Source organism: Rhinatrema bivittatum, chromosome 3 (genome assembly GCF_901001135.1).
Source record: "Rhinatrema bivittatum chromosome 3, aRhiBiv1.1, whole genome shotgun sequence".
In the NCBI taxonomy this organism is placed as follows: Eukaryota; Metazoa; Chordata; class Amphibia; order Gymnophiona; family Rhinatrematidae; genus Rhinatrema; species Rhinatrema bivittatum.
Window position 1 is genome coordinate 9,218,016 of NC_042617.1, and position 27,841 is coordinate 9,245,856.

The 27,841-nt window shown below is 48.3% G+C and overlaps 1 protein-coding gene across 5 annotated transcripts in view; it reads left to right on the forward strand.

Moving 5' to 3' along the window:
- TMEM63B (transmembrane protein 63B) overlaps window positions 1–22,874 on the forward strand; it is a 298,942-nt gene extending 276,068 nt beyond the window's left edge. For 4 of the 5 annotated variants that reach the window (XM_029592869.1, XM_029592873.1, XM_029592871.1 and 1 more), the window contains 2 exons: window positions 8,102–8,182; window positions 21,630–22,874. In XM_029592869.1, coding sequence (XP_029448729.1) covers window positions 8,102–8,182; window positions 21,630–21,803 — 255 coding nt within the window. In that variant the 3' untranslated portion in view covers window positions 21,804–22,874. The remainder of the gene's footprint in view (window positions 1–8,101; window positions 8,183–21,629) is intronic. The other variant, XM_029592872.1, reaches the window with a different exon arrangement.
- The last annotated feature ends 4,967 nt before the right edge of the window (window positions 22,875–27,841 follow it).

Consider the following 27,841-nt stretch of genomic DNA (forward strand, 5'->3'; position numbering starts at 1 on the left):
TCAGTTTTGGGCCCAGTGTAGCTCTCCATGTCTGTGTGTGAATGTGAATAATGGGCTTGATTTTCAAAGCAGCTTACGCACAGCACATACAGCCTGATGCACTGCTGTACCGGCGTCCAAAACCCCTCATGCCATAAGGGGATTAGTGCGTCCATACAAGCGCAAAGCTAATGGTGCTCACCACATGTAAATTCATGGCAATGTTACCCCCGATGCAAAAAAATGTGCCTGACACGCACATTTCACTTCAAAAGTTTACAGGAAAGCAGAAAATACTTCTTTTCTGTAGCTCCTCCGACTTAATATCGTGGCAATTTGGAACCTAAAAAAGGAGAACAGAAAAAAAAAGTGGCGCTAGCAGTCGAATTAGGAAAATGGATGCTCATAAAATTGAGCTTCTGTTTTCCTAACCGCTGACAGCCACCTCTCCTAGGCACCCAATGCTGAGGAAGCGCTAGGGATGCAAAAGTTTCCTTAGTGCCTCCTTTCTACTGCAGCAGCCTATTTAAATATGAAATCGGATGCCTGGGAGAGGTGGATTGGCGTGCATTAAGAGCATAAGAGCATAAGAACAAGCCGTACTGGGTCAGACCGAGGGTCCATCCAGCCCAGCATCCTGTTTCCAACAGAGGCCAATCCAGGCCATAAGAACCTGACAAGTACCCAAACACCAAGAAGATCCCATGCTACTGATGCAACTAATAGCAGTGGCTATTCCCTAAGTAAACTTGATTAATAGCCATTAATGGACTTCTCCTCCAAGAACTTATCCAAACCTTTTTTGAACCCAGCTACACTAACCACATCCTCTGGCAACAAATTCCAGAGCTTTATTGTGCGTTGAGTGAAAAAGAACTTTCTCCGATTAGTCTTAAAGGTGCCCCATGCTAACTTCATGGAGTGCCCCCTAGTCTTTCTATTATTCGAAAGTGTAAATAACCGATTCACATCTACCCGTTCTAGACCTCTGATGATTAAGAGAGCGGGCACTCGCTCATGAATGCTCATTTAATGCCCGCTGATATTGCATTGTTTTATGTGCGTACGTAGAGCTTTGAGAATCAATCCAGGGATTGTGTGTGTGCAAAGGAGCACTGGAAGCCCCATCTCACCCTCCTCATAGGAGGAGGCATTCAGGGGGAAAGTGTGTGTAAATGTCCACGCAGAAAGTTACACACATACCAGGACTTGTGCTCACAATTACCCCCAGCCTTTAACCCTCTTCAGGTAGGGTGATTTTACAGCAGCCCTTCCTGTTCATACCCCAGATCAGTCCAGACAAGTGAATGTATTCATCCCTACCAGCAGATGGAGGCAGAGAACAAAACTTTGCTCCATAACCAAGTGTGACACCTGCAGGCCCTCAGTATTTCTCTGTCTGCAGCAGGTGCAAACCTGTAGTCTGAGAGAGTATTTAAAAAAAAATAGAAAAGAGAGGAATTTCCAGAGTCAGAAATCAGCTTGGAGTGCTCGCTGAAGTGTTAGCTGCCTTCATGGATCATCCCTCAGGTGGAGCCGGGTGAGCAGGGGGTTGGTCATCCCTAGACTGGCTCCGCCCGCACCATCTCAAGGGCCTGATAGCCTGGGGTCCTAGCTCCCTCATTTCCTCGACGGGCTTCTCCTCCATGCTGAAGGCAACAGCAGGACAGTATACCCTGTTCTTTTCTGGGGTAGTTTTTTTCTTCTAGTGCTGTGGCTCCTTTAAAAAGGAAAGGAAAAGGAGGAAGTCAAAGGAAGTGGCCGGGCTGCTGCCGGGCGGTGATTACTGTGGGTGGAAGTTTGTTTTTTTATTCCCGATGAAGTCGGTGGATCTGGGGCTCGTCAGAGGAGGTGACCAGGGCTGTTGCCGGAATTTCTCCAGCGTGTGACTCACGTGCGCGAACCCATGTCGTAGGACTGATGGCGCGGTTTCTCAATGCGGCAGTCAGCTTAATATGACCACGCTTTGCAGTGTTTCTACCGGAGGTGAGGGAACCTCTGCAGAGGGCTGGAGGGTCACTCGCTCAGCAGGGCCCGTGGCAGAGACTTCCAGGGGAGCTGAGAGCGCAGCGGTCTTTCTGAGGCACATGGCAGGCAGGCAACAGTGCCTGCAGGGTCCAAGGATTCCCCTCCTCAACTTTCCACCATGTTGCATGATTTTGAAGGTGGGGGGATCCAGAGGACTTTTCTGCGGACTTTGTTCTGCTTCTCCACAAGGCCTATTTGGCCAGGCGGGAAGCAGCAGAGAATTGGCCCCTGTGGGGAAAGCCTCAGTATCCCTCAAAGCCACCTGGTCCCTCGAAGAGGCCCAAGTTAGCCACTGCTGAGGGTCAGGGTCCTTGTTTCATTGCCTGGGACAAAGTGTCGTGTCCCTCGCGGGAGGGGGATAGTGATACCAAGGATTTACAGGATTCGGACGATCCGCAAGTGGCAGGAGATGATTTGGGAGTTGACCCAGGAGAGGACCTCACAGTGGACGATCTGACCGGCAACCTGGAAACGAGTAAGTATGTGGATGACCCGGATGAGGTACCAGTTACGGAAGGAGATGACCTGAGAGTTGTCTGGATGTTCCGGAAGGAAGAGTTGAGACCTCTCATCCCTCACATTTTGGAGGATTCGGGGATCAAGGTAATCCAGGAGGATTTCCGCAAGCTGGAAATTCAGTTGAAAAGGATGTTTGACGTTTCAGCCTTGGATCTTCAGGCAGCAATCTTTAGTAACCTGATGCAGAGGGCCAGTTTGTGTTGGGTGCAGAAGGCTCAGGAGAACGAGTCCAGCTCGGTGGACTCCAAGCAGGCAGCCCAGGTGAAGACCGGGGTGGCCTATGTGGCGATGCCTTGTATGACTTGGTCTGGACATTGGCCAGATCTGTGGTCTCCACGGTAGCAGTGAGAAGAATCCTGTGGTTCCGTAATTGGTCAGCGGATGTGTGGTCTAAGTCACAGCTGTGTAATCTTTCTTTGAAGGGAAAGCTGTTGTTCATAAAGGATCTGGAGCAATTGATAAAGCATCTAAGGGAGTCCAAAGGGAATAAGTTGCCAGAGCTTAAAAAAAATGTCAATAATACCTTCCTAATGTGATCCTGTTTTTGGGATATGAGACGGTTTCAGTCTGTCAGGAATGCTGCGGTATCGGGGCAGAAACAGACCTCAGGAAGACAGCCGTCCTTTCAGGGGTCCTGCAGGACTTCTAGGGATGGTTCTGGTCAGGGGACCGGAGGAAGGAAGACCTTGCAATGACATCGGGCTAGTCCACTCTTCGGTGGAAGCTGTAGGAGGGAGGTTATCTTTGTTCTTTGAAGAGTGGACCAAGATCATGTGGGACCAGTGGGTTCTAGAGATAAGAGAAGGCTACACCCTAATAATTTTCTCATCCGATCAAAGAGGTATTCATGGTATCCCATTGGTCTCCCAAATCAAATGGGAGATGGTACGGGATACATTGCACTGCCTGCAAAGGCTGGAAGTGATTGTACCAGTTCCACCGCTGGAAAGAGGCAGGGGAAGGTACTTGATTTATTTTGTGATTCCAAAAAGAACACGTTTCGGCCCATTCTGGATCTCCAGAAAGTCAACACAGCACTGCGAGTGCTGTGTTTTCAGATGGAGATGCTGCGTACGGTGATCTCAGCGATCTGAAAAGGAGAGCTCTGGCATCTCTGATTCTGATGGAAGCCTATCTGCATATAGCCATCTGGGAGGACCACCAGAAGGATTAGTGTTTCATGGTGCTGAGGCAGCATTTCCAATTTCGGGCTCTTCCTTTTGTGCTAGTACTAGCGCCACGAACATTCACGCAGGTGAAGGTGGTGGTGGTTGCGGCCCTGCGAAAGGAGGGGATTCTTGTCCACCCTTCTCTGGACGACTGGCTCATCCGGGCGAAGTCCGAATAGGAATATTGTCAGGCGGTGTGCCTGGTGATGGACATGCTGCAGTCGCTGGGCTGGGTGATAAACTTGTCCAACAGTCATCTATTGCTGACCCAGTCAGAATATCTGAAAATGCACTTCGATACCTAGAGAGGGTGACAAAGATCCAGGCTCAAATAGTGTGTTTCCTGCGTCTGCCAGTTCCCAGAGTATGGGATTACTTACAGGTTCTGGGCTCTATGGCATCTATGCTAGATTTGGTGCCGTGGGCTTTTGCCCACGTGCGGCCTCTTCAGATGGCACCGTTGTCCCGTTGGAACCCATTGTCGGAGGCATAACAGCAGCCTTTACCGCTGCAGGGAGTATCCAGATCCAGTCTCATGGTGGCTATCTCGCCACAATTTGGAAAAGAGTGTGGACCTAGAAACTCCGGACTTGGATGGTGGTGACCACAGATACCAGCCTCAGTGGTTGGAGGCATCTGCAGGGGTGGACAGCCCCAGGTCAATGGTCACCTGTGGAAGTGGCCTAGTCAATCTTTTGGAAACGAGCAGTTTGCAGGGCATTGATGTTTTTCCTCCCTCATGTCCAGGAGCAAGTGGTGAGAGTATTCTCGGACAATGTCACAATGGTGATGTATATCAACTATCAGGGCAGGACGAAAAGCTGTGCTGTGCTGTGACTTGGGAGGCCTAGGAGCAGTTTATCTGGGCGGAGCGGCATCTGGAGTGGATAGCGGCATCGTGTGTGGCCGTAGTGGACAATGTGCAAGATGACTATCTCAGCAGGCAATAGTTGAATTATGGGGAATGGGAGTTGTCAGGGCAGGCCTTCAACCTTTTTCGATCCCACTCTGGCGGTCCCCAGCTGGATCTGATGGCGCCACAGAGCAGTGCCAAGGTGGTGCGGTTTTTCAATCGCCGACGAGAGGTTGAAGCTGAGGGAATAGAGGTTCTGGTTCTTCTGTGACTGACAGGAATTCTGCTGTACACTTTTCTTCCATGGCCGTTAATAGCACACACATTGCGATGCATAGAGAGGCATCCAGGAAGGGTCATGTTGGTGGCACCAGAGTAGCTGTGCCGTCTGTGGTTGACAGATCTGATTTATGTCATGGTAGACAGGCCTCTCAGATTAGCTCATCTGCAGGGTCTGTGACAACAAAGACCTATCTTTTTGGATCAAGCGGATCACTTTTGTCTCGAGGCTTGGCTATTTAGAGGAGATGTTTAAGGTTGAAGGGGTACTCTGAACCGTCAAAGTCTATGGCGTATGTCGGGGTGTGGAAAGCTTTTGAGGCTTGGTGTATGGAGGAGGGCCTGGACCCCACTGAGGACGGTTATCGCTCATATTCTGGTACTGCAGGGCAACTCCCTTCGTGTGCAAGTGGCAGTACGTAGAATGTGTCTGGCTTAGAGTTTGTTCTTCGGGTTCTCTGTGGGCCTCCATTAGAGCCATTGTGGAGGGCATCTGGTGGTGATTGGTTCCGCCAGACGGATTTCAGAGTTACATGCCTTGTCCTGTAGAGATAACAATAAACCACAAAAATTTGATGGCAATACCCCTCAAGTTACAATAACCAAAAAATGATTTTTAGCATATGAGGGGAAACTGTAAAATACAGTGATAAATTATTAATTAATTGTTAAAATATTGGGAATCGGTATCAGAGCATTCAGTGCTTCAATCTCCTGGGCTCTTGCCCACAAAGGGCTACAGCCCCTCTCATCTACATGCATTTTTTTTAACGTCATTTACTTCATCCCGTTTATTATGTTTTTTTACTTTTATGTCATGAGTGAAATTTACTCTAAATGTTACCCTTTAAAATACCCTTAAGTGAATTTCTCAATATCTTGAAACAACTTCTCTTTTTTGTTACTATTTCTGATGGCGCTGTCTGTGTTGTTGTTTCTTATTGTTGCTTGCCCTGTAGAGAGCCATTTCTGAGGATTACAGATATTTATTTATTTATTTAATGCTTTTATGTCCCATCATTCCGTATTCAATCACAATTTTTTATAAACAATAAAATATCAATAAATCATAAAATTACAACAAATCTTATTAAAAAACAAATTACAGGGGTTAATACAATAAAATATAAGATAAATTGTACATGACATATAAGATAAAAGAACAATAAGAAAAAAGAAAAAAAAAAGTAGTACCTCATTCGTCAGAAAATTATTTAACTCCCTTGCTACAATTCAGATTATTCTGATCCCTCAAAAGCTTTTTTTAAAAGAGCCACATTTTTAGATTTTTTTTTTTTTAAATCATAAGGTAAAGAGTTCCATAGTTTAAGTCCTGCTATTGAAATGGCTTTCCCCCTCACCTCACTTAAATGTGCAGTTCGTATAGAGGGGACGACCAAGAGGACTTCATTTGCCGATCTTAAGTTTCTCTGTGGGGTGTAAAGATGTAAGACCACATTGACCCATTCTGTTTTTATCACTGTTAATACTTTTGTGTAGTAGACAAAGAACTTTAAAATCAATTCTATATTTTACTGGCAAGCAATGAACGGAAATTAGAATTGGTGTAACGTGATCAAACTTTCTACACCCTGCTAAAACCCGAGCTGCAGCTTTCTGTAGAAGCTGCAAAGGTCTTACTGTACTAGCCGGGAGGCCAAAAAGGCATTATAATAATCTAAGTTACAAAATATTAGCGTCTGGAGTACTGTACGAAGGTTTTCGTGACTGAGGAGAGGTTTGAAACGTCCTAATGTTTGAAGTTTGTTATATCCATCTCTAATTTTCAGACTGTTTTTTCATGTTCAAGACGGGGTATCTGAGCATGGTTCCATCATTTCTTCCCAAGGTGGTGTCTTCATTCCACCCGAACAGACGGTGGGGATCCCCGCTTTTCCGAATTAGTCTTCGGAAACTCCAGAAGCGAGGGAGCTGCATTTGCTGGATGTTTGCCGGGTTCTGTTGCGGTATCTGAAGGTCGCCAACAGCTTTCTGTGGTCGGATCATCTGTTTGTCTTGTTCGGGGGAGCGAAGAAGGGAACGACTGCTTGTTGGTGGAAGAAAGCTATTTTTCGGCCTATCTTTGCAAGGGGCAGAAGATTCCAGAGGGGTTGCAAGTGCTTTCTGCTGGGTGCAGGCAGCCTCCTGGGCTGAATGTCGGTTGGTGTCGCCTCAGGAGATCTGTAGGGTGCAACGTGGTCTTCCTACACACTTTCTCCCGTCACTACCGGTTAGATGTTCAAGCTCCGGGTGAGCTGATGTTTGGCGATAGTGTGTTGAGAGCGGGTCTTTCGGATGCCCGCCCAGTGTAGGGGTGCTTTGGTGCATCCCACTTGTCTGGACTGATCTGGGGTGGGAACAGCAAAGGAAAATTGGTTCTTACCTGCTGATTTTTGTTCCTGGAATACCACAGATCAGTGCAGAGACCCAGCCCTTATCTGTGAAAGACTGCTCCGATTTTAGCAATGCAATCGGATCAGAATTCAGTCTGTATATATTCAGAGCCTATAGGACGACCAGGTTTGGTTGGTTTCCTTAGTGTTGGTGTGGGGGCTCCAAACCTGGTTTTGTTGTTCGCCCTGATAAAGAAGGGGGAAAGTTTGGTTTTACATTTAGTTTGGTTTGAGTGCAGGTCAATACTGAGGGACAGCAGTGGCCCTCTTGGATATAATAGCAGTGCTCAAAGTGTTTTGTTCTCTGCCTCCATCTGCTGGTAAGGATGTAGAACTGACTTGTCTGGACTGATCTGGGGTACTTTAGAAACCAAAATTAGCACGTAAGAACCAGTTTTCCTATCTCACATGTGGGAACCAATATATTTTATTTATTTGATTTATATTCAGTCTTTCCTACAGTGTCCCCTCTTAAAATAAAAAAAAAATGACTTACAACCATGAAATCCCTCCCTTTTTCTTATTTGAGAGGGGACACTGTGGAGTCCTTTCAGGCCCCAGAGGTGAGGCTCACCTGCTTTTCCTACTCTGAAGATCCCTATCTTTGGTTACCAATAGTGTCCCAGCCGACAGCTGTCATTTACTTGTACAAATATGAAGTGGTCAAAGGAATGTTTTTGCCTGCCTGCTGCTTTGCCTGGAGAAATGCTTGGAATGTGTAACTCATGCTCCCAGGGCACGCAGGATGCAGCTGGCAAACACACAGAGATTGGCTAGCAGCTCTAATTTCTTCACTAATTAGTCTCTTTCCACTAGTGTGCTCTCTTTGGGTGGAGGGCGTCATCTGAATGTCTTGCATCTTGCTCTTCCCTTGTCCTTAGATTGATCACACTGAAGTGGATGCAGTAGATGAAACCCAGAACGGGCGTTCAGCCACCAATCCTTCATCTCAGAAATCCGCAGTGAGTACCAGCAGGTTTCATCTTGCTCTCGGGGCAGCTGGGACCTGGCTCACTCACCTTTCTAGGGAAGCTGGCTACTAATAAGTTAACAAGGCCGACTGCATCACAGTTCTAATTAATCTGAAACAAATTCAGTTGCTTTCATGGCATTAGAGTAGTGGTTCTCAATGGGGAAGGGGGGTGCACTGATGCCCGCATGGGAGTCCAAAGCACAGAAGGCAACCTCCCCGCTCCTCAGCAGTGAAGAACAGTAGAGGGAAGAGTCTGTGACGGCAGCAGTGGCATTGCCTGCACAGAGCACAAAGGGGCAGTGGTATCAGCCATGCCCTGTGGAGCAGCAGAAGGCAGCAGAATCTGTCCACATATGCCAAAAGGAGGAGACAGAAGCAGCATCAGAATCAGCCCGAGTGGGCCAGAAGCAGACAGTGAGGTCCCAAAGGGGAAGGCAGAGGCTGAATCTGGGCACCCTGGTCCGAGGAGGAAACTGCAGCAGCCACAGCTTTAGAAGTGGGATGGAATCAGGTCTGGGTGAAGGGAGGGAGGATGGAGTGTGTGAGGAGCTTCTCTTCTCCTCTATCCCACCAGGGACAGGGTGTGGCAGAGAGAGCCTGGTGAGGTCAGGCCTGGGAAGGGGGAAGGAATAGGATGGCTCACCGGAGGAGACAACTCCCTTTTTTTTTTTGTAAATTCTCTATTTCTTAAAGATAGAACAGCCAGGCCGATGTCTTCACGAAGAACAGAAAACCACATCTGTCTTGCATATTTAGACAAGAAACATTAACCCCAGATTTAGCAGTAAACCATAAAGCACCCCCTTAAATTGTAAAATATCAGCCATTAGTCCTGCCATAATCTAACCAATATTTCCCCCAAATCCACTCAGAAGAGCCCCGCTGGTTTTTGGCTTTTCATGCCCCACTTTACAGCAGTTCTCCAGTAAATAGGATGATTTCCCCTGGCAGCGTGAATTAGCTCTTTTACCAATTGCTTTTCGTATTTGCCTATTAACTGTTTGCCCCCCCCCCCCCAGCATCCCCGGTGTGAATTAAACATTAGCATCTGTTATAGCACAGCGCGCACTCTGTTGCAGAAGCCCTGGGTGACGCATCGTCTGCTGCCCTGGCTGTGATCCATCATTTGTGAGCGCAAAAGCGCTATGGGCCCTACGGGTGCCGCCACCACTGTGGGCACCAGTGGACTCGGTCAGTTGCCACATGATCGACCGCAGAGCACAGTGGGCACCGTCAGTCGCCATGGACTTCGCTGCTGTCATTCCACGAGGGAAACGAAAGCGAGCCATTCCCGACGCAGTTTCGAGGGCTGTGTCCAGCCTCTTGGAGCGTTCTCAGGTACTGGAAGGGGTGACGCCATAGAACGCCCCCCACCACCATGCCATACCCAGAGCCCCAGTGGTACCGGGGACATCGTCGTCGCACTGTTCCTATGTTCTCCACGGAGTGACAGTGACAGTGGCGTACAGCGTGCATGGTTGGGTACAGCAAGGCATCTGCTCCAAGCGCCTTGGACGATGGTGGGCAGCACCTTCCCTGTCTGTGCAGTCCTCAGCCATGCCAGGGCTCTGCCACCACTGTGTCAAGGTCTCAGCATCCACAAAGTACTGGGGAGCACTGCCGAGGAAGGCCTCATCACACACACTGTGATTTGCCTTTTGACAGCGCACAGCCACCGACTTTAGCACCTGGTCCTTGCTGTGCCATGGGATTCTACCTACAAGCACAGCGAGTAGGGCCATAGGTGTGCTGCGATCCATAAGATGGGATGCCACTCTATGAATACTGGTCAGCGGGCTTTTACAGCAGAGGGCTCTGTTTGCCAATTGTCCTCTACTGTATGGGTGTGTCTGTGTATGTGTGTGTGTATGGGTGTGTGTGTCTGTGTATGTGTGTGTGTATGGTGTGTCTGTGTGCCTGTGTCTGTGTGTGTGTATGGGTGTGTGTATGGGTGTGTCTGTGTGCCTGTGTCTGTGTGTGTGTATGGGTGTGTCTGTGTGCCTGTGTCTGTGTGTGTGTGTGGGTGTGTCTGTGTATGTGTGTGTGTATGGGTGTGTGTGTCTGTGTCTGTATGGGTGTGTGTGTGTGTATGGGTGTGTCTGTGTATGTGTGTGTGTATGGGTGTGTCTGTGTGCCTGGGTGTGTGTGTGTGTATGGGTGTGTCTGTGTATGTGTGTGTGTATGGGTGTGTCTGTGTATGTGTGTGTGTATGGGTGTGTCTGTGTGCCTGTGTCTGTGTGTGTGTATGGGTGTGTCTGTGTCTGTGTGTGTGTATGGGTGTGTCTGTGTCTGTGTGTGTGTATGGGTGTGTCTGTGTGCCTGTGTCTGTGTGTGTGTATGGGTGTGCCTGTGTCTGTGTGTGTGTATGGGTGTGTCTGTGTATGTGTGTGTGTATGGGTGTGTCTGTGTATGTGTGTGTGTATGGGTGTGTCTGTGTATGTGTGTGTGTATGGGTGTGTCTGTGTGCCTGTGTCTGTGTGTGTGTATGGGTGTGTCTGTGTCTGTGTGTGTGTATGGGTGTGTGTGTCTGTGTCTGTATGGGTGTGTGTGTGTGTCTGTGTTTGTGTATGTGTGTATGGGTGTGTCTGTGTATGTGTTTCCCTCGTGGCAGGCACAACAGGTTGTGTGACACAGCCACAGAACTGACCTTGGACTGCATTCCTGGTCGAACCCTAAGGGGAGTGGACACTAGGTGGGTAGTGGAAGTCGTCTCCTTCCTCAGTAGAGAAATGTTCTTTCTACACTTTCCATGTCACAAATCCCCTTTGTGGGAAAGCCTCTGGGGCTCTGTCCCTGGCAGGTTTATCACTGAACTAGAGCTTCAGTTCTTTGAATCGGTGCATCACCTTTAGGCCAGGGCCATGGCAAGGCAGCGGCAATCATCTGACTGTTTCTGCTGGAGTCCCTTTGTTGATTACCGTGGTGGCCTTCCCATCTGAGGGTGGCTGCCAGTGGCAGATTGGTCACTTTTGAACCTCCAATTCCTGTTGCTTTCCTGTCCCTTCAAGAAGGGGGGATTCGACTGAGTTCCAGGGTGACTCTTACGGGTTCCCCCTCTGAACACCTGGCTGTCCACCCTTACAGGGGGTGTCCCTCATTCTCTGTTTCCCAGAGAAGATATGACATTGCTTCTGACTGGCAGTCGCTCTTGATTCCTTCTGGGATCTGAGAGCCGGTCGAGTGGTAGCGCTCTCCTTGGGTCGCCCTAAGACATAGCAGGTCTATTTCATGAGGGAGCCTTTCCAGAGTAGCTTGCCGGTGAAAATTAGGGGTTTCTCCCACCAGGTCTCACCTTGATACCTGCTGAGCTCAATGGGCATTTTTTATTAGGACCACTATTGCCAGTCATTCTCACCTCAGGGACCCTACCTCAGTGAGGAGGGTTCTAGTCCATCTAATTGGCAAGTATACTTTTCAACTTATCACCATATCCATGACTGAGGGAGTTGGGGGACCTCAGACCCCGCAACAGAGATGCTGCACTTTGGTTGCAGTGGCTTGCAAGCTATACTTCCCCAATTTAAGGATAACCCTGTCGGCGGACACGGGGTCCTGGTCCAGGCAACGATTGTTCCATTTACTGGACCGTGTGCTTTCTTGGAGGAAATATATACTATCATGGCTGAGGTTTTAATATCTAAGCCAGGTTTGGGGCAATCTGTTCCGGGCTGGTGAAGAAATCCTGTTTGACAGGACAGGCACTTGTGGCACCCCGGCTTCCTGTCTCCTAGTGCAGTGTCTCTGGATTTCTTCCCTGTGGAATTCGCTCTTTCAGCTGTTCCAAGCAGGCTGAAGGCTCTATCTCGATGGGTAACTCCCTGATGGAATCGGCAGTGAGTGATTCGCTTAGGGTTGAGATATACAAACTAGTGACTTATGCTTACCCCAGCAGTCCAATGATCTGCCTCCTTGTGTTCTTCACTCCGTCCAACTTCCAATTGGAATTTCGGGGGGATGGGGAGAAAAGCTCGGGCATTCGTGGTATATCTTAGTGTATACCTGCAAGGAAAGATACACTTTTTCCCTATATTTTCACCAAACTCTGGCCAATACTGCCTTTCGCTTTTCTCACTTCATTAGGTTGGCCAAACTGCCTTCCTGCTCACTTGAACTATCCTGTACACAGGATGGATAGCCCTGCCCTTGACAGGGTGCAGTGTGGACGAGCTTTAAGCCTAACATATCTCCCTGCTCGGGAGTTTGGGCTAGCAATCCCATTCAGGGACTACCTTCCATCCCCTGAAACTCTTGATGCTGTCCTGGTCAGCTATGTCTGGTGCTTTGGCATGTAGGGTCTGTCACAGACCCTGCCATTATAGCTGATTATTCTTCCAAGCATTGCTTGGGTTTTCTGCCCATTATGCCTATTAGCCAAGCATTCACATGCTTCTGCAGATGCATTCTGTCCTTCAGATGCCAGTGGATTGCAGTTTCTTTCTGGAGAGCTCTCGGGCCCCAATTGGTTTTTCAGTTGTCTTGTAACAAAGAAGAAAACTGTGCGGTCATCGTCCAAGGGTCGTTCCCTTGCTTACATCTCTGGACTATTTCCTGCATCCAGAGGGTTCTAGACCTCCTGATCCGAAACCCTGCTTGTAATGTTTTCCGTGATGTGGAATATGTTTCTAGTTTGGCACTCACATCACTCCCCTGTCTCATGCGTCCCTGCTACGCATCAGGGTTTTATGTTTGTCTTTTCTTTGGTTTTCTCTTTGTAGAAACCAACTCTTATTCCCACCTAGACCCCTTGTGGATCAGCTGCCTCACAAACAAAAGGGAGAGAGGTGGTGCTTTCAGCATGGTGCGGTTTCCTGCTTTGTCCTGTTTGGACACCCTATAGCTTGGGAATCACCCATGTGTGAGGACTACTATCTTGCTTGTCCTCGGAGAAAGTAGAGTTGCTTACCAAGGACAGCAAGATGTTAGTCCTCATGAAACCCGCCCGCCTACCCTGGGGGTTGGTTTCTCCATGTATTAGCTATGTCAGGGACTGAGAGAATCTGCCTAGGGGGCAGGGTGATGACTACAGCTGCACATGCTCAGTAGGGCAATTTTGAAAGTTCTAGAATCTTTGAGATCGAAGTTCCATGCTGGGCTCCATCCGATGATGTCATCCATGTGTGAGGACTTAACATCCTACTGTCCTCTGAGAACACCTGTTATAGGAAGACAACTCAGCTTTATTTATAAACGTATCATGCACAGAATTGCCTTGTTCATGATTATTTCCCTTTGTTGTGACGTTTGAATTTTGGAACCTGGGGATACACTCATGAAGGGGCACAATAATCATGAAAAGTGAAGAAGAACTGCATTAGAAGAAGGTGCTGGCATTATTGCTCCAGCAGCCATAACAAATGCCTCTGTCGCAGTGCTGCATCACATTGTTGATGTGCCCAGCCTTTGTTTTCTTTCTGGGCTGCATCAGCTATGAAGATTCGGGGAGGCTCAGAGGACAGTGTTGGGATTCTTGAAGTGGTTCTGGTGAGGATGTTAGAATTCCAGGGCAGAGCTCTGGGAAATGGCAGTGGGATTCTTAGGGGGCTCAGGAGAGGTCATTGATGTGGGGATACAGGAAGGACATTGAGATTTTCAGGGGGACTCTGAGGAGGGTGTTGAAATTCCAGGCGGGTGCTCTGTGGTAGGACACTGGAATTCTCAGGGGGTGCTGGGATTCTTAGAGGGACTGTACAGAAGGACATTAGGATTCTAAGGAAGGTGTTGAGATTCTCAGACAGAGGGACTGTAGAGAAGGGTGTTTGGATTCTTGGTGGGGGGGCTCTGGAGATGATATTACTATTCTTGGAGGGGTGTGGTCTCTGCAGAAGGCATTGGAATTCTGAGGGGGGAGGGCTCTAAGAATGAGGTTGGGATTCCTAGGAAGCTGTGGGGCAAGTTTTGGGATTCTCTGAGGGTGAGGCTTTGAAGGAGGTTGTTGGGATTATCTGGAGGGACCCTGGAAAGGATGCTGGGATTCTCAACTGCAGGGTTTTGGGACTCTGAGAGGAACTCTAGAGCAGTGTTTCCCAGTCCTCTCCTACAGCATACCTAGTCAGTTGGGTTTTCAGGATTGCCACAATGAATATGCATTGATTGGAGGAGTAGCCTAGTGGTTAGAGCAGTGTCTACAAACCAGGGTTCAAATCCCACTGTCGCTGGTATTTCTCTATAATCCTCTTTGATGTACACTTTGAAGTGCCGGAATATAAAAATCTAAATAAAATAAATAAATAAAATAGATGTGCATTTGTGTCTCATGCATATTCCTGAAAACGTACTGGCAGGACTGCCTAGCTCACCACGGGGCCGCTGGCAGGTTAAAGAGCCTGAGGCAAGAACTCCGTTCCAGCTCCCTTTCATGACATTATGGGCCCTCAAGTATAAAAAGCTCCCTCCAAAGAGCAACAGACACGTCAGCAGCTGGTCTCCTGCTCTGAGCAGTGCGTGTTGCTCTTATGTACCTGATTGTGCTACATCTCTGCTTCTTCTTGTGTTCCTGTCCTAGGCTTCTGCATTCCACTTGTTCCTGTTTTCCTATTCCAGCCTTCCAGCTTGTCATCTTGTCCCAGTCTCATCCAGTAACCCCTCGTGTCTTCGTCCCTCTTTGGCCTTATCTTCTGGTATTGACCTCTTGCCTTGATCTGATCAGGCTTGCCTGCCGCCTGGACCTGGATCTGACCACTTGTCTGCCACCTGCCCTGACCTTGACCTGTCTCTGGCTTCTCCACTCTGCTGCCTGTCCTAACACCAGCATGCCCTTGGACTCTTGCTCTACTGGACCACCCTAGGGACCCACCTAAGCCCTGCCGGCTGCCAGAACCCAGGGGCTCAGTCTGCGGGGAAGGCAGCTGGTATATGTGAAGGTCCAGCTGTCCCACTGTAGGACGCATCCACCAGCTGTAGCCGGAGGCCTTGTAGGTTTGCTAACAAGACAGTGTCAACTACGCCAAAGCACCAAGGGGATCGCTTCCACGCCACTCATCACATTTTGCTGAGGCCTTGAGCGCAGCAGACTCATTCCAAACCTCCACCATTGCCAGGTTAGCTCACCAGCTAGAACAACTGCAAGAACAATTAAATACGAAGGCCGGTTATGTTCGGGGTATAGCTGCCCGACCCCTGATATGGCCTACTACTCCCACGCTTCATCTGCTGCAATCCCGCTAAATGTAGAGGCTTCTTGAATCAATGCCGGCTGCAGTTTGAACTAGAGACACCATTGTTTCCATCTGATCGGGTCAATGTTACCTACATCCTGTCCTTGTTGGGTGGCCCCCCCCCCAACCTGGGCTTCACCCCTTTGGAAAGAGATTATCTGCTTCTAGGGGATCTGAACCTCTTCCTACATGAATTCCATCAGATTTTTGATGATCCAGGCCATGCATCTTCTATAATGTCTGAGCTCCTTCAAATCTGACAAGACTTCCAGTCTGATGGGGACTATGCAGTTCATTTCTGCATATTGGCCTCTGAACTCCAATGGGGCAGTGACAGCCTAATCACAATCTTTAGACAAGGGCTCTTGAAAAGTATTAATGATGAGCTGGCTGGCTGGGACTTGCCTGACACTTTGAGGAGTTAATCAGCCTAGCCATACACCTGGACCTCAGATTCCAAGAATGAGCTCTAGAGAGGAGCTTAGCTTGTCGCCCTAGTCACTTCACACCTAGTTTCCGGTGGCTTCCAGGTCACTCCCAGAGCCAGAAAGACTGCCTCAAGCTGTCCTCAGAAGAGAAGCCGACGCCTCCATTTGTTTTTATTGTGCTGCCCCCATATACTTCGTGAATTTTTGCCAGGCCAGGAAACTCCAGGAGAGGCCACCATAGGTCGACCTTGTTCCTCTCCAAAAATCCTGGCACCCATATGTGTCTCGTTCCAGAACACCCATGTGAATACCTAAGCCTTCCTTGATAAAGGTGCTGGAGGCAGCTTGATCTATGAGTAATTGGTACAGCATTATGGGATCCCGACCGGCCCTCTTGACAATGCACTTACTATCTTGTCAGTTTGTTTGTTTATTTATTTATTTATTTCAAATCTTTTATATACCAATGTATAGCAGTCTGCCTTCACTTCGGTTTACATGAAAACAACTTATTACATTGAGTAAACATTGGAACAGTCTATTGCAGTAAAATTTACATTTGAACGAGAGACTCCTTAATAGTACATATATAACATTTTAACTGAACAAATAATGGTTCAACTGTAACATTTTAACAGAACAAATTCTAACAACAGTTGATGGAACGGTATGTTGGGGCTGATATAAGAGTCCGAAATTCTGTAGGTGGTAAAGACCAGATCATTAATTAGTTAATCAGGGTTACGTACGGGGTTACATACTTTACCTGTATGTGTCACAAGGGCTACTGTTCTGCTCATTATGCAGATGGGCCTTCTACACCAAGAGCAGATTACCTTATATGTGCTATCCATAGCGGTCAATGCAGTCATTTTAGAGCCACCTTGATTCATGCTGCACCAGCCCTATATTGATTGGGGTACTTTGCAGATCGCCAGGTGGGGTTTCTGTTGCCATGGACAATGTCTCTCCAAGATCTTGCCTGAGCTGCACATTGCCTCAGAAATCACCCCAGAGTTACCGGGCTTGCCCCCGCAATACATAGAGCATGTGGTTGTCTTTAGCAAGCAGCAGGCGGAGGTCCTGCCTCCACATCATTCCTACAACTGTGCTTTTGACTTGATTCTAGGAAAGGTACTACCCAGGATTAGGGTCTTCCCACTATCTACTCCAGAGACAGAGGTTATATCTAAATATATTAAAAGAAAATCCTGACAAAGGCTTTATTCGCACTTTTTTGTCACCTGCTGGGGCCGATTTCTTTTTCATGAGGAAAAAGGACAGCTCACTGCATCCCTGCATTGACTACGCTTTTACCAAGAAGAGCAGTTATTCTCTTCCCTTGATCACTGAGCTCTTCGACCGCCTCCTAGGGGGTGCAGATATTTACCAAGCTGGACCTATGGGTGGGGGGCATACAACCTGATTAGGATCTGAGAGGGCATCAACTGGAAGACTGCTTTTAATACCAGAGAATGACAGTATGAATACCTAGTGATGCCCTTCGGGTTATGTAGTACCCCGGTGATCTTTCAGTTTATGGTCAACGAGATCTTTCAGGACCTGCTCTACTCCCATGTGTTGGTATATCTGAACAATATACTGGTCTTTTCTAAATCTCTAAAGGAGCATCATAGCCATGTAAAGCAAGTCCTCCAGAGTCTCCGTAAACACTATCTCTTCACCAAGCTAGAGAAATGTACCTTCGACGAGAATATTCCTGGGATATTTCATCTCTTGGTAAGGCCTACACGGACCCAGAAAAGTTGAAAGCCATCTTGAAATGGCCCCAGCCCGTGGGACTCAAGACTCTGCTCCGCTTCCTCGGCTTCGCAAACTACTATAAGCAATTTATTTATGGCTATTCTGCATTGGCTGCCCTGCTCACAGCTGTTTCCAAGAGGGGCTCAGATACCAAGAACAGGACCACCGGCATTATTCAGGCATTTAAGTGCCTCAGGGAGGAATTCACTTATGACAGGAGTGTGCACCTTCTGGACCTATCCAAGCCATTCATACTGGAGATAGATGATTCTGCTTTTGGGATAGGGGCTGTTGTCCTCAGCACAACAACAATGGTACTCTTGTTACCTGCTCCTACTTCTCTAAAAAAAAAAAAAAAAATTCTCTCCCAGAGAGAAAAACTATAATCAGAGATCATGGGCTGCTAGCAGTCAAGTTAGCCTTAAAGGAGTGGCATGGTCTTAGTGCAATAGACTTAGTTTTTGGGTACTTGCCAGGTTCTTATGGCCTGGATTGGCCACTGTTGGAAACAGGATGCTGGGCTTGATGGGACACTTGGTCTGACCCAGTATGGCATATTCTTAACACCTGTTGGAAGGGGCCAGACACCCAGTAACTGTCTACACATCACAAAAATCTGGAACACCTGGCGGAAGCACAGAGACTGAATCTCTGGCAAGCCTGTTGGTTGTCATTTTTTAGTTGGTTTGACTTTGAGCTGTGGTATTGCTCAAACCAATGAGCCACTGCCATTTCATGATCCATTGATACTGAAGGTACTCTGGAGCTTCCACAACATATCATTAACCCTGCGAGGATCGTGGTTGCTACCGCAGCGACAGTCCCTCCTGGAAAGAATGTCTGTCCCCCAGCGTCTGTCAGTGTTACGCGTGCCATCCATGGCAAACCCGCGGCATGCCCTCTCACCTTCTTATACAGACTCCAGCTTCTGGTTCCTCCTTGCTAGCGGCAGTAGGCCACCAGCTCCAACCTCAGGCCGCCTCTGGTGCCTCCGGCTCCGCCATAGTCCCCAGCATCTCGGGTCAAGATACCATTACTCATCGGGCCTCTCCACATTGTCCACGGAGAGATGCCACTACCCGTGCCATGCCCATCACTGATCCTTATGAATGGCCTGCGGCAGGAACCTAGCTGTGGCCCCGGATGATGACGTCAAACTCCTCAGTGTATTTAAGCTCAGGCCTCGCTCAATAGCGTTGCCTTTGCAACAGGTCTCCTCGCTACTCGAGTACTCGTTGCTGCTAGAGAATAGTCTCTACTCTTCGTTCCTGACCCTCGTTGTTCCTTGTTCCTGTTCTCTTTGTTCCTGCCCCGTCTATGTTTTGGATTGACTGCACGGATATAGACTTTGCTTTGCCTGACTACGCTTCTGCCTCTCTCCAAACCCAGACCTCCGCTACCCCTGACTTCGCTACAGCCATTCTCCAGACCTTGACCATTGTTTTGATTGACTAACGCTACTGACTTCTCCGTGATCAGATCCAAGCTGTCATTGATTCCTCTCCTAGCCTACTCCCTGGACGTGGACTTATTAGGCTTTGGTCTACCTTTGCTCAAGCGCCCTCAACCAACCTCTGTTCCATTGGCGCCCGAGTTCCAGTACCTTACCCAGTCCAGTGTAGGACTACGCCACCTATCGTCTGCTGTCTCTGGGCTGAACCAACCTCTCTTGCTAACCAACCTTGAGGCCCACCTAAGTCCTGCCGGCCCCAGCACCCAAAGGCTCAACCTGCAGGGAACAAGGGCTGGTATAGGTGAAGCTCCAGCGGCCTCTGCCTTTCAGCCCACTCCACCTGCCGACAGTGGGGACCCATAGGTCCTCATCTATGGGTTGCGTCAACCCCACCTCGGCCCAAGGATCCACCTCTGACGCAACAGTCAGAAAGTTCTTCAGTGAGCCCATGACTCCCAGTTGGCAGGCCACCAGGCGTCACCAGAGCCTTGGAGTTTTTCCGGCACTACTGATGGCTCCTGATGAAGACTGGCATGAAGCAATACAAAGAGTCCTGTCTCTCATGTGCCATGAATAAGAGTGCTCGAGCTCGACATTTGGAGTTGTTACAGCCTCTGCCATCCCCCAAGGAACCCTGGACTCACTTGGCCGCTGACTTTGTCACTGACCTTCCCTTCTCAAGTGGCAACACCATCATATGGGTGGTGGTGGATCGATTTTCAAAGATGGTGCATTTCATGCCCCTCCCAGGCCTCCCTTCGGTGCCTGAACTGGCTAAACTTTGTCCAATACATCTTCCATCTGCATAGACTCCCCTGTCACATCCTCTTGGAAGTACAGTACATGGTCCGACTCTAAAAAAGCTTGTGCAAGAAGTTTGGAATTACCTTAGTTTTCACTTCGGCTTACCACCCCCAGAGCAATGGCAAACAGAGCGGATAAATCAGAATCTCAGGGCCTTCCTACGAGCTTATGTGGCAGGATAACTGGGCATTCCTACTCTATGAGCCAATTTATGCCACAGTAATCATGTGTGAAGCTCCATTGGGTCATTGCCCTAATATGTGTGTTCGAACGTCATCCTCGCACACCTAAACCTGTTCCAGTTTCCATCACCTGCCCTACAGCCAACGTAATGGGACATGAGCTCTAGGATCTCTGACAGAGGATGCACTGCCTCCTGGAATAAGCATCGGAGCAATTCAAAAAGAAGGCAGATAAGAAATATCACCAAGCACCCCGATTCTAGCCAGGGCACTTGGTATGAATAGTACAAAGAAACTACACTTAAAAATGCGACCGATGAGGAAAGTGTCCTACAAGCTAAAGTTACCCTTGTCTCTATGAATCCATGATGACTTCCATGTATCCCTGCAATCCTCTCCTGGCCGGACAGACTGCCCCTCCAACCCACTGAAGCCTCAACAGAGGAAGATACCCAATATGAAGTTCAGGAAATCTTGGATTCCAGGAAGGTCAGGAATAAAGTTCAATGTCTAATCTCCTGGAAAAACATCAGGCTTGAGGAGAATTCTTGGGAGCTAGACTCTAGTCTGCAGGATTACCGCCATGTCACCTCTCCTCTGCCCCCCTTCCCCCCCCCCCCCCCCCCAAGGTGCGTGCACGCCTGACAGCCACTTAAAGGGCCTGAGGCAGGAACTCAGCCCCAGCACTTTTTAATGAACTCCAACATTAAAGGCTTCCTCTGAGGATCAACAGACACATCAGCAACAGGTCTCCTGCTACAAGCAGTGCGTGTTGCTCCTGGGTTCCTGATTGTCTTGCATGTCAGCTTGTTCTTGTGTTCCTAGCCCACCTTGCCTTGCCTTTCCTAACCTGTCTCGACCAGCCTTGCCTTGCCCAACTCGTCTTGTCCAGCTTGCCATTTTGTTCCAGTCTCGTCCACTATCCCTGCATGTTTCTGTCCCTCTCTGGCCTGATCTTCTGGTATTGATCTCTTGCCTTGGACCTAACTACACTTGCCTGCTGCCTGGACCTGACCTTTTGCCTTGGACCCGACCAAGCTTGTCTGCTGCCTGCCCCAACCTTGGCCTGTAGCCTCTTCAGTCTGCTGCTTGTCCTGACCCTTGCATTCCCTCAGACTCTTTCTCTACTGATTGCACCTAGGGAGCCACTTAAGCCCTGCGGGGGAGGTGGCTAGTATAGCTGAAGCTCCAGCCTGTCCCACTTTAAGCTGTGTTCATCAACTGTTGTGTAGGCCTCGTAGGTTCGCCTACGAGACACTGTCAAGTACACCACAGCACCAAGGGCTCACTTACATGCCACTCATCACAACTGGTTAGGTGTGCTTCCAGAAGAGGGTTGAGAAACTTCTCCAGAGAAGGGCGTTGGGATTCTTGCGGGGATATGGGTTGGGAGAGACCATTGGGACTTTTGCTATGGGGGGCTCTGGGTTGGGTGCTGGAGTTCTCTTGAGGGGATTCAGGAAAGCATTTCTAGATTCTTGGGTTTGGTTTTGGGATTGTTGTGAGATGGCTCTGGGGGTGAGGGCACTGGGATTCTTGGGAGGGTGTTGGGATTGTTGTCGGGTGGCTGTGGGGGAGATCATTGGACTCTCGGGAGGGTGTTTAGAGTCCCTGAGTGTGACAAGGATGTCCTTTATTTTTTCCCCTCCAGCAGAAGTACATTGCCCAGGTGCTGCAGGACTCCTCCCCAGAAGGTGACATGGTAACAGATGAGACAGAAGAGCAAGGGTCTCAGGATGAGGACCTCATCAACCCCAGCAGTCTGAATGACACAGACTTCCAGTCGTGCGAGGACAGCCTGATTGACAATGAGATCCACCAATAAGCAGGAGGTGAATGGAAAAGCCCTGAGCACTGCAGCAAAGCCTCTGCCATGGAATAGCAAGGAGCAGGGCTGGAGGATGCTCTCATTCTCCCCTTTCCTCCCCCGCTCCCTCCCTCCATGTGCATGCAGAGACATGAACAGAAAGACAGACAGACTGACGTGCACTTTTACTAAACATGTCCTCTTAACACTACGGAGATATGTGAGAGAAGGAGGAAGGAGAGAAAACCATGAACCCTGCTGCTGAATCAAGGGGGGGAGAGAAGCCTGGGTGATTGGCTGCTGCCAGAGCCCCTTGCCCTCCACATTCCTCCACATAGGATGACATTTTAACACTAATAACTTATTAGACAATGACAAAACAAAAGCTTTAATGAACGGTGGTATTTCAACAACTGGAAGAACTTTCTGGCCATGTCGCCAGAAAGGACAGGACTGAAACTGCTGGATCGCCTTCACGTAAGGCAGAAGCTCTGCCGGTGCTGCTCCCGCCGCCCTGCTTCTCTCTTGCATACATACCCTCGTGTGTGTCCACACGCGGTGGTGTCTCTGTAACAAGGAGGCTGGAAGCCAGCACCTGCTTCTATCACAGCAGCAGCACAAGAATGACTTTGGGGGGACAGAGGAGTCACTGTGTGGTAGGTACGTGAGATGCACACGTACGTACTGTGACAGCGAGGTTCTCGGTACACACAAAATAGTACACCTAGCTCTGGTCGTGCTTCCTGCCAAGGTTCTCGCCTTCCGCAGTAAAGAGAGAAAAAGGAGCCATGTGCTGTGCCGAGGCAGGCTCTGTGTATATACCACGCCCCCCTGAGTGTGAGCTGCCCAGCAATCTCTCCGGCAGATGGGGAGAGGCAGTGTGTTAGTCTTGTTAGCTCGTTCTTCCTGTGTCTGCTACATCCCAGCGAGCATGAAGTTCCTTCTATGTAACATTTTTCTGTTTCGACCTCAAGAGAGCAGACAGAGGCACTGGATCCACCTGGAGCGTGAACTGAACTGTAATACCAGTCTGTATTTTTTAACTCATTGCGTCTAGTCCCATTAAAATCGAGAATTGTCCCTCCAGGAGCGAAGTCTGGGCACCTCCTCTTCCTGCCATGTTTGATGCACAGTCCTTAGACTAGATTCACTGCCCTGCCGGCCCGTAGCACAAATGTTCTGCTGCAAGGAAAAATGTCCTACACCTACTGCAGGGTTTGTTCTCATGTTATGCAGGCTGGGACAGCCTTTAGCACACTGAGCTGACAACAGCAGGAGGAGCAGTTTGACACTGCCGAGGTTGTGTAGCCTAAAATGCCTCCAGTTTCCAGTGCTAGTATAGCCCAAGCTGACATGACCTCTTTAATGACCACCTGTAAGCCTTATGGGACGCAGAGTTTGCAGGCCTATGTGCACTTTGTATCCATCAGCCTGCAACCTAATTTTCAAAGAGAAATGCCCTACTGGGGCCAGCATGGGTTTTGCAGTACAAAGAATGTGCAAAGTACACCTAGAAATGTTTAATAATTACCATTTTCTTCTTCATCCATCCAGACCAGTCCAGATGCTGGGTTATGCATTCCAGCCAGAGACTGACAGGCTTGCTGATGTCATCCTGTACAGTTTCCCATGCTGACCTCAGCCTGCCAATATTCTCTGTGTCCAGCCAATGGCAGGTGAGCATCCCATGCTGTGAGCTGAGACCTGGTTTGGCCTGGTGAAGAAGATAGAATTTGGATGGGCAGCTCCTGTACTCTTGTACTCCTTCCCTCATTTCAGTACAACCAGTGAACTGGGGGGTCCAGTTGTGAAATAGGATTTTTCCAGACTACAATTACTGGAGTTACTCCTCTTCCCCCTCCCTTCCCATGCTTTTTCTCTCCTCTTCCAAGGCTTTTCCTCCCTTCTCCTGAACCCTGTGGCTGTACCTGATTTCTGCATAATTGCAGGCTGAGGCTGGAAGCACAGGATATCAGTCATGGGGAGGGAAAAGCTGTGGGGAGGAGAGGAAGAGAGAAAAGCATGCGGACTTGTCTGCCCCAGAAGGGTCGCCTGCTTGCTGCCATGGCCTCAAGAAGAGAGTAGCTCAGAGCGAGGGCTTCATGCACTGGTTCTGGCAGTCTCAGATGCTGAGACTCAGGATAGAATTCCACGAGGAGCATCTCTCATTTCTTCAGGTGAAGATGTGATTCCTCCTCCTTTCTGGGTCTGAGACTCTGGATGGAGTTCCATGAGGAGCAGTGCTCTCATTTCTTCAGGTGAAGATGTGATTCCTCCTCCTTTCTGGGTCTGAGACTCTGGATGGAGTTCCACGAGGAGCATCTCTCATTTCTTCAGGTGAAGATGTGATTCCTCCTCCTTTCTGGGTCTGAAACTCTGGATGGAGTTCCACGAGGAGCATCTCTCATTTCTTCAGGTGAAGATGTGATTGCTCCTCCTTTCTGGGTCTGAGACTCTGGATGGAGTTCCATGAGGAGCAGCTCTCTCATTTCTTCAGATAAAGATGTGATTCCTCCTCCTTTCTGGGTCTGGGACTCTGAATGGAGTTCCATGAGGAGCAGTGCTCTCATTTCTTCAGATGAAGATGTGATTCCTCCTCCTTTCTGGGTCTGAGACTCTGGATGGAGTTCCATGAGGAGCAGTGCTCTCATTTCTTCAGGTGAAGATGTGATTCCTCCTCCTTTCTGGGTCTGGGACTCTGGATGGAGTTCCATGAGGAGCAGCTCTCATTTCTTCAGGTGAAGATGTGATTCCTCCTCCTGAAGAGCAGCTCTCATTTCTTCAGATGTAGATGTGATTCCTCCTCCTTTCTAGGTCTGAGACTCTGGATGGAGTTCCATGAGGAGCAGCTCCCTCATTTCTTCAGATGAAGATGTGATTCCTCCTCCTTTCTGGATCTCTGTTCCCACGGTGTTTGTGAAATGTTTGCATCAGGCCTTTTTCTATAGGATAGAGTGCTGCTCTGGATCCCCTCTCCTGGAACTCCTCATGTGAATCCAGAGCAGAAGAGAGAAGGATTGCGATGGGAGAAAGTCCTGCGGTTTCGGATCTGTCACTTGGGGGCCTTAAGATTGTAAGCAAAAGTGGCAGTGAGAGAGAGGAGGAAGAGGAAGAATGTTCCCCTAGGGAAAAGGATAATTCCGCCATGGTTTGATTGTTCCACAAAGAGGCATTTGCTTTATTTATTTCGGTGTTGTATATACCGTCGTTCCAAGATATCCCATAATTGCACAGTTCTTAAGAATGCTGGAGATAGCAGGAAAAAAAGAAGATAGAAATCTTTTACCTCAGAAGACCCAATGCTGTCAAGTTTAAGGGAACCATTCAAAGCATTTCCAGGGCAGAGATAAGGATTTGACCTCTATGTAATGGGAGGCCCCAGAGTTAAATTTTAAACGGGCTAAGACTATTTGTGAGGCTGCATCCCCTCCGGGCTCAGGAAAGGGAAAAGCTGGAATTTCTGTAAGTGGATGCACTCATTTGTGCTGTCCCTAGGAGGATCACTATTCCTGTGGAAGGGGATGCTCAGGATAGGAAGATAGAAGCTGTGCTTGAGCGGGCCTTTGAGGCTGCTGCTTTGGTGCTGTAGGCTGCTGCATGCAGCGGTATTATTGCTAGGGCAAGATTGCATTTGTCTCAATACATACAGGAAATTTCCTTAGACTATGGGGGGATAATCCTGGAGGATGCAGCTTAGATGACAACCTTTTTGGTGGATACCTCATATGAAATGGTTCAGGCTTCGGCTAGGTGTATGGCTTCCATTGTATTGTGGCTACGTAACTGATCAGCAGTATCAATTTCCAAGGCAAAGTGGTCATATGTTCCAGGGAAATCTTTTTGGAGGTTTAGAAAAGCTGCTGAAGGCATAGGGAAAATCAAAAGTCCTCAGATTGCCCAGACACAAGCCTAAGAGGATATAGGGCCAGCTCTAATGAGGAGCCACTTTAGGAATTCCAAGCATGCAAAGCCAGGGTACTTGGCTCCTGGCCTGCAATCTTGCCCCTTTAGTAGATTCCAGTCCTATTGGAACTCCAAGAAGGGAGGTAAGGGTGGAGGCTCAGGATGGTCTGGAAGTTCTCAGATCTTCCAATGAAGGTGTGGAAGGCCAGTACAAAGGCTAGAAGAGCGGTTGTCGGCCTTTTACCGGAAGCGGGTCCACATTACTTTGGGTCAGTGTATCAGGATTTGTCAGGAATGACTATGCTCGAGAGTTTTCCTATCCTTTTTTCAGATGCTTTATGGGTTCCAGTGGTCAATCTGATGTTTTTGTGGCTACTGCATATAAGGCGGTGGTTCCAGTCCCGTACTCTCAGTGGGGTCAGGGCTGGTACTTAATTTAATATGTGCTATCAAAAAAGGTTGGGTACCTTTTGCTCTAATCTAGACCTGAAGCAGTTCAACAAGGCCCTGAATGTGTTCCATTTCAGGATGGAGATTCTGAAATGATGTACTAGGACAAATTGACAAACTAAAGAGTAGCAAATCATCTGCACCAGATGGTATACATTCCAGAGTGCTGAAATAACTGAGAAATGAAACTACAGACCTCTATTGGAAATTTGAAAATTGTCAGTAACATCTATGGTACCTGAAGACTGGAGGGTTACCAATGTAATGCCAATTTTTAAAACGGGATCAAGGGGTGATCCAGGAAACTACAGACCAGTGAAACTGATGTCTTTTCCAAGGAAAATGGTAGAAACTATCAAAGAACAAAATTGCTGAACATATAGATAGGCATAGTTTAGTGGGACAAAGCCAAAATGGATTTAGCCAAGGGAAATCGTGCCTCACAATTTGCTACATTTTATTGAGGGCATAAATAAACCTGTGGATATAGATGAGCCAGTTGATACAGAGTATCTGGATTTCCAGAAAGCATTTCACAAAGTTCCTCATGAGAGACTTCTTAGGAAATTAAAAGTCCTGGGATAGGGGGCAGTGTCCTATTGAGGATTGCTGACTGGTTAAAGGATAGAAAGCAGAGAGCAGGGCTAAATGGTAAATTTTCCCAATGGAGAAAGGTGAATAGTGGAGTGACCCATGCTCTGGGACCGATGCTTTTTAATATATTTATAAACGACCTAGAAATGAGATCAACAAGTGATCAGAATTACTGATGATACAAAATGATTCAAAGTTGTTAAATTAAAAGAAGATTATGAGAAATTGGAAAACTAGGATACTGGATATGCAAATGGAAAATGAAATTTAATGTGGACAAGTGCACAGTGATGCACTTAGGGAAGAGAAACCCAAATTATAGCTGCACAATGCAAGGCTCCACATTAGGAGTCTCCACTCAGGAAAAGGATCTAGGGGTCATCATTGATAATACATTGACACCTTCTGCTCAGTGCAGCAGCCAATAAAGCAAATAGAAAGCTGGGGATTATTAGGACAGGAATGGAGAATAAAACAGAGAATATCATAATGCCTCTGTATCACTCTGTGGTGCGACCTCATCCTGACTATTGTGTGCAGTTCTCTCTCCATGCAATCTGTCCTAAATTCAGCTGCATGACTTATCTTTCACCAAAGTCACTGCACCCATACCAGAACCCTTTCCTCTCTCTCATCTCCTCCCACTTACACTATTACACCCTGCTCCTCACAGGTCTCCCAGTGATCCATCTCTCTCCCTGCAATCTGTCCTAAATTCAGCTGCATGACTTATCTTTCACCAAAGTCACTGCAGCCATACCAGAACCCTTTCCTCTCTCTCATCTCCTCCTCTTACACTATTACATCCTGCTCCTCACAGGTCTCCCAGTGATCCATCTCTCTCCCTGCAATCTGTCCTAAATTCAGCTGCATGACTTATCTTTCACCAAAGTCACTGCACCCATACCAGAACCCTTTCCTCTCTCTCATCTCCCCCTCTTACACTATTACATCCTGCTCCCCACAGGTCTCCCAGTGATCCATCTCTCTCCCTGCAATCTGTCCTAAATTCAGCTGCACGACTTATCTTTCACCAAAGTCACTGCACCATACCAGAACCCTTTCCATCTCTCTCATCTCCTCCCTCTTACACTATTACATCCTGCCCT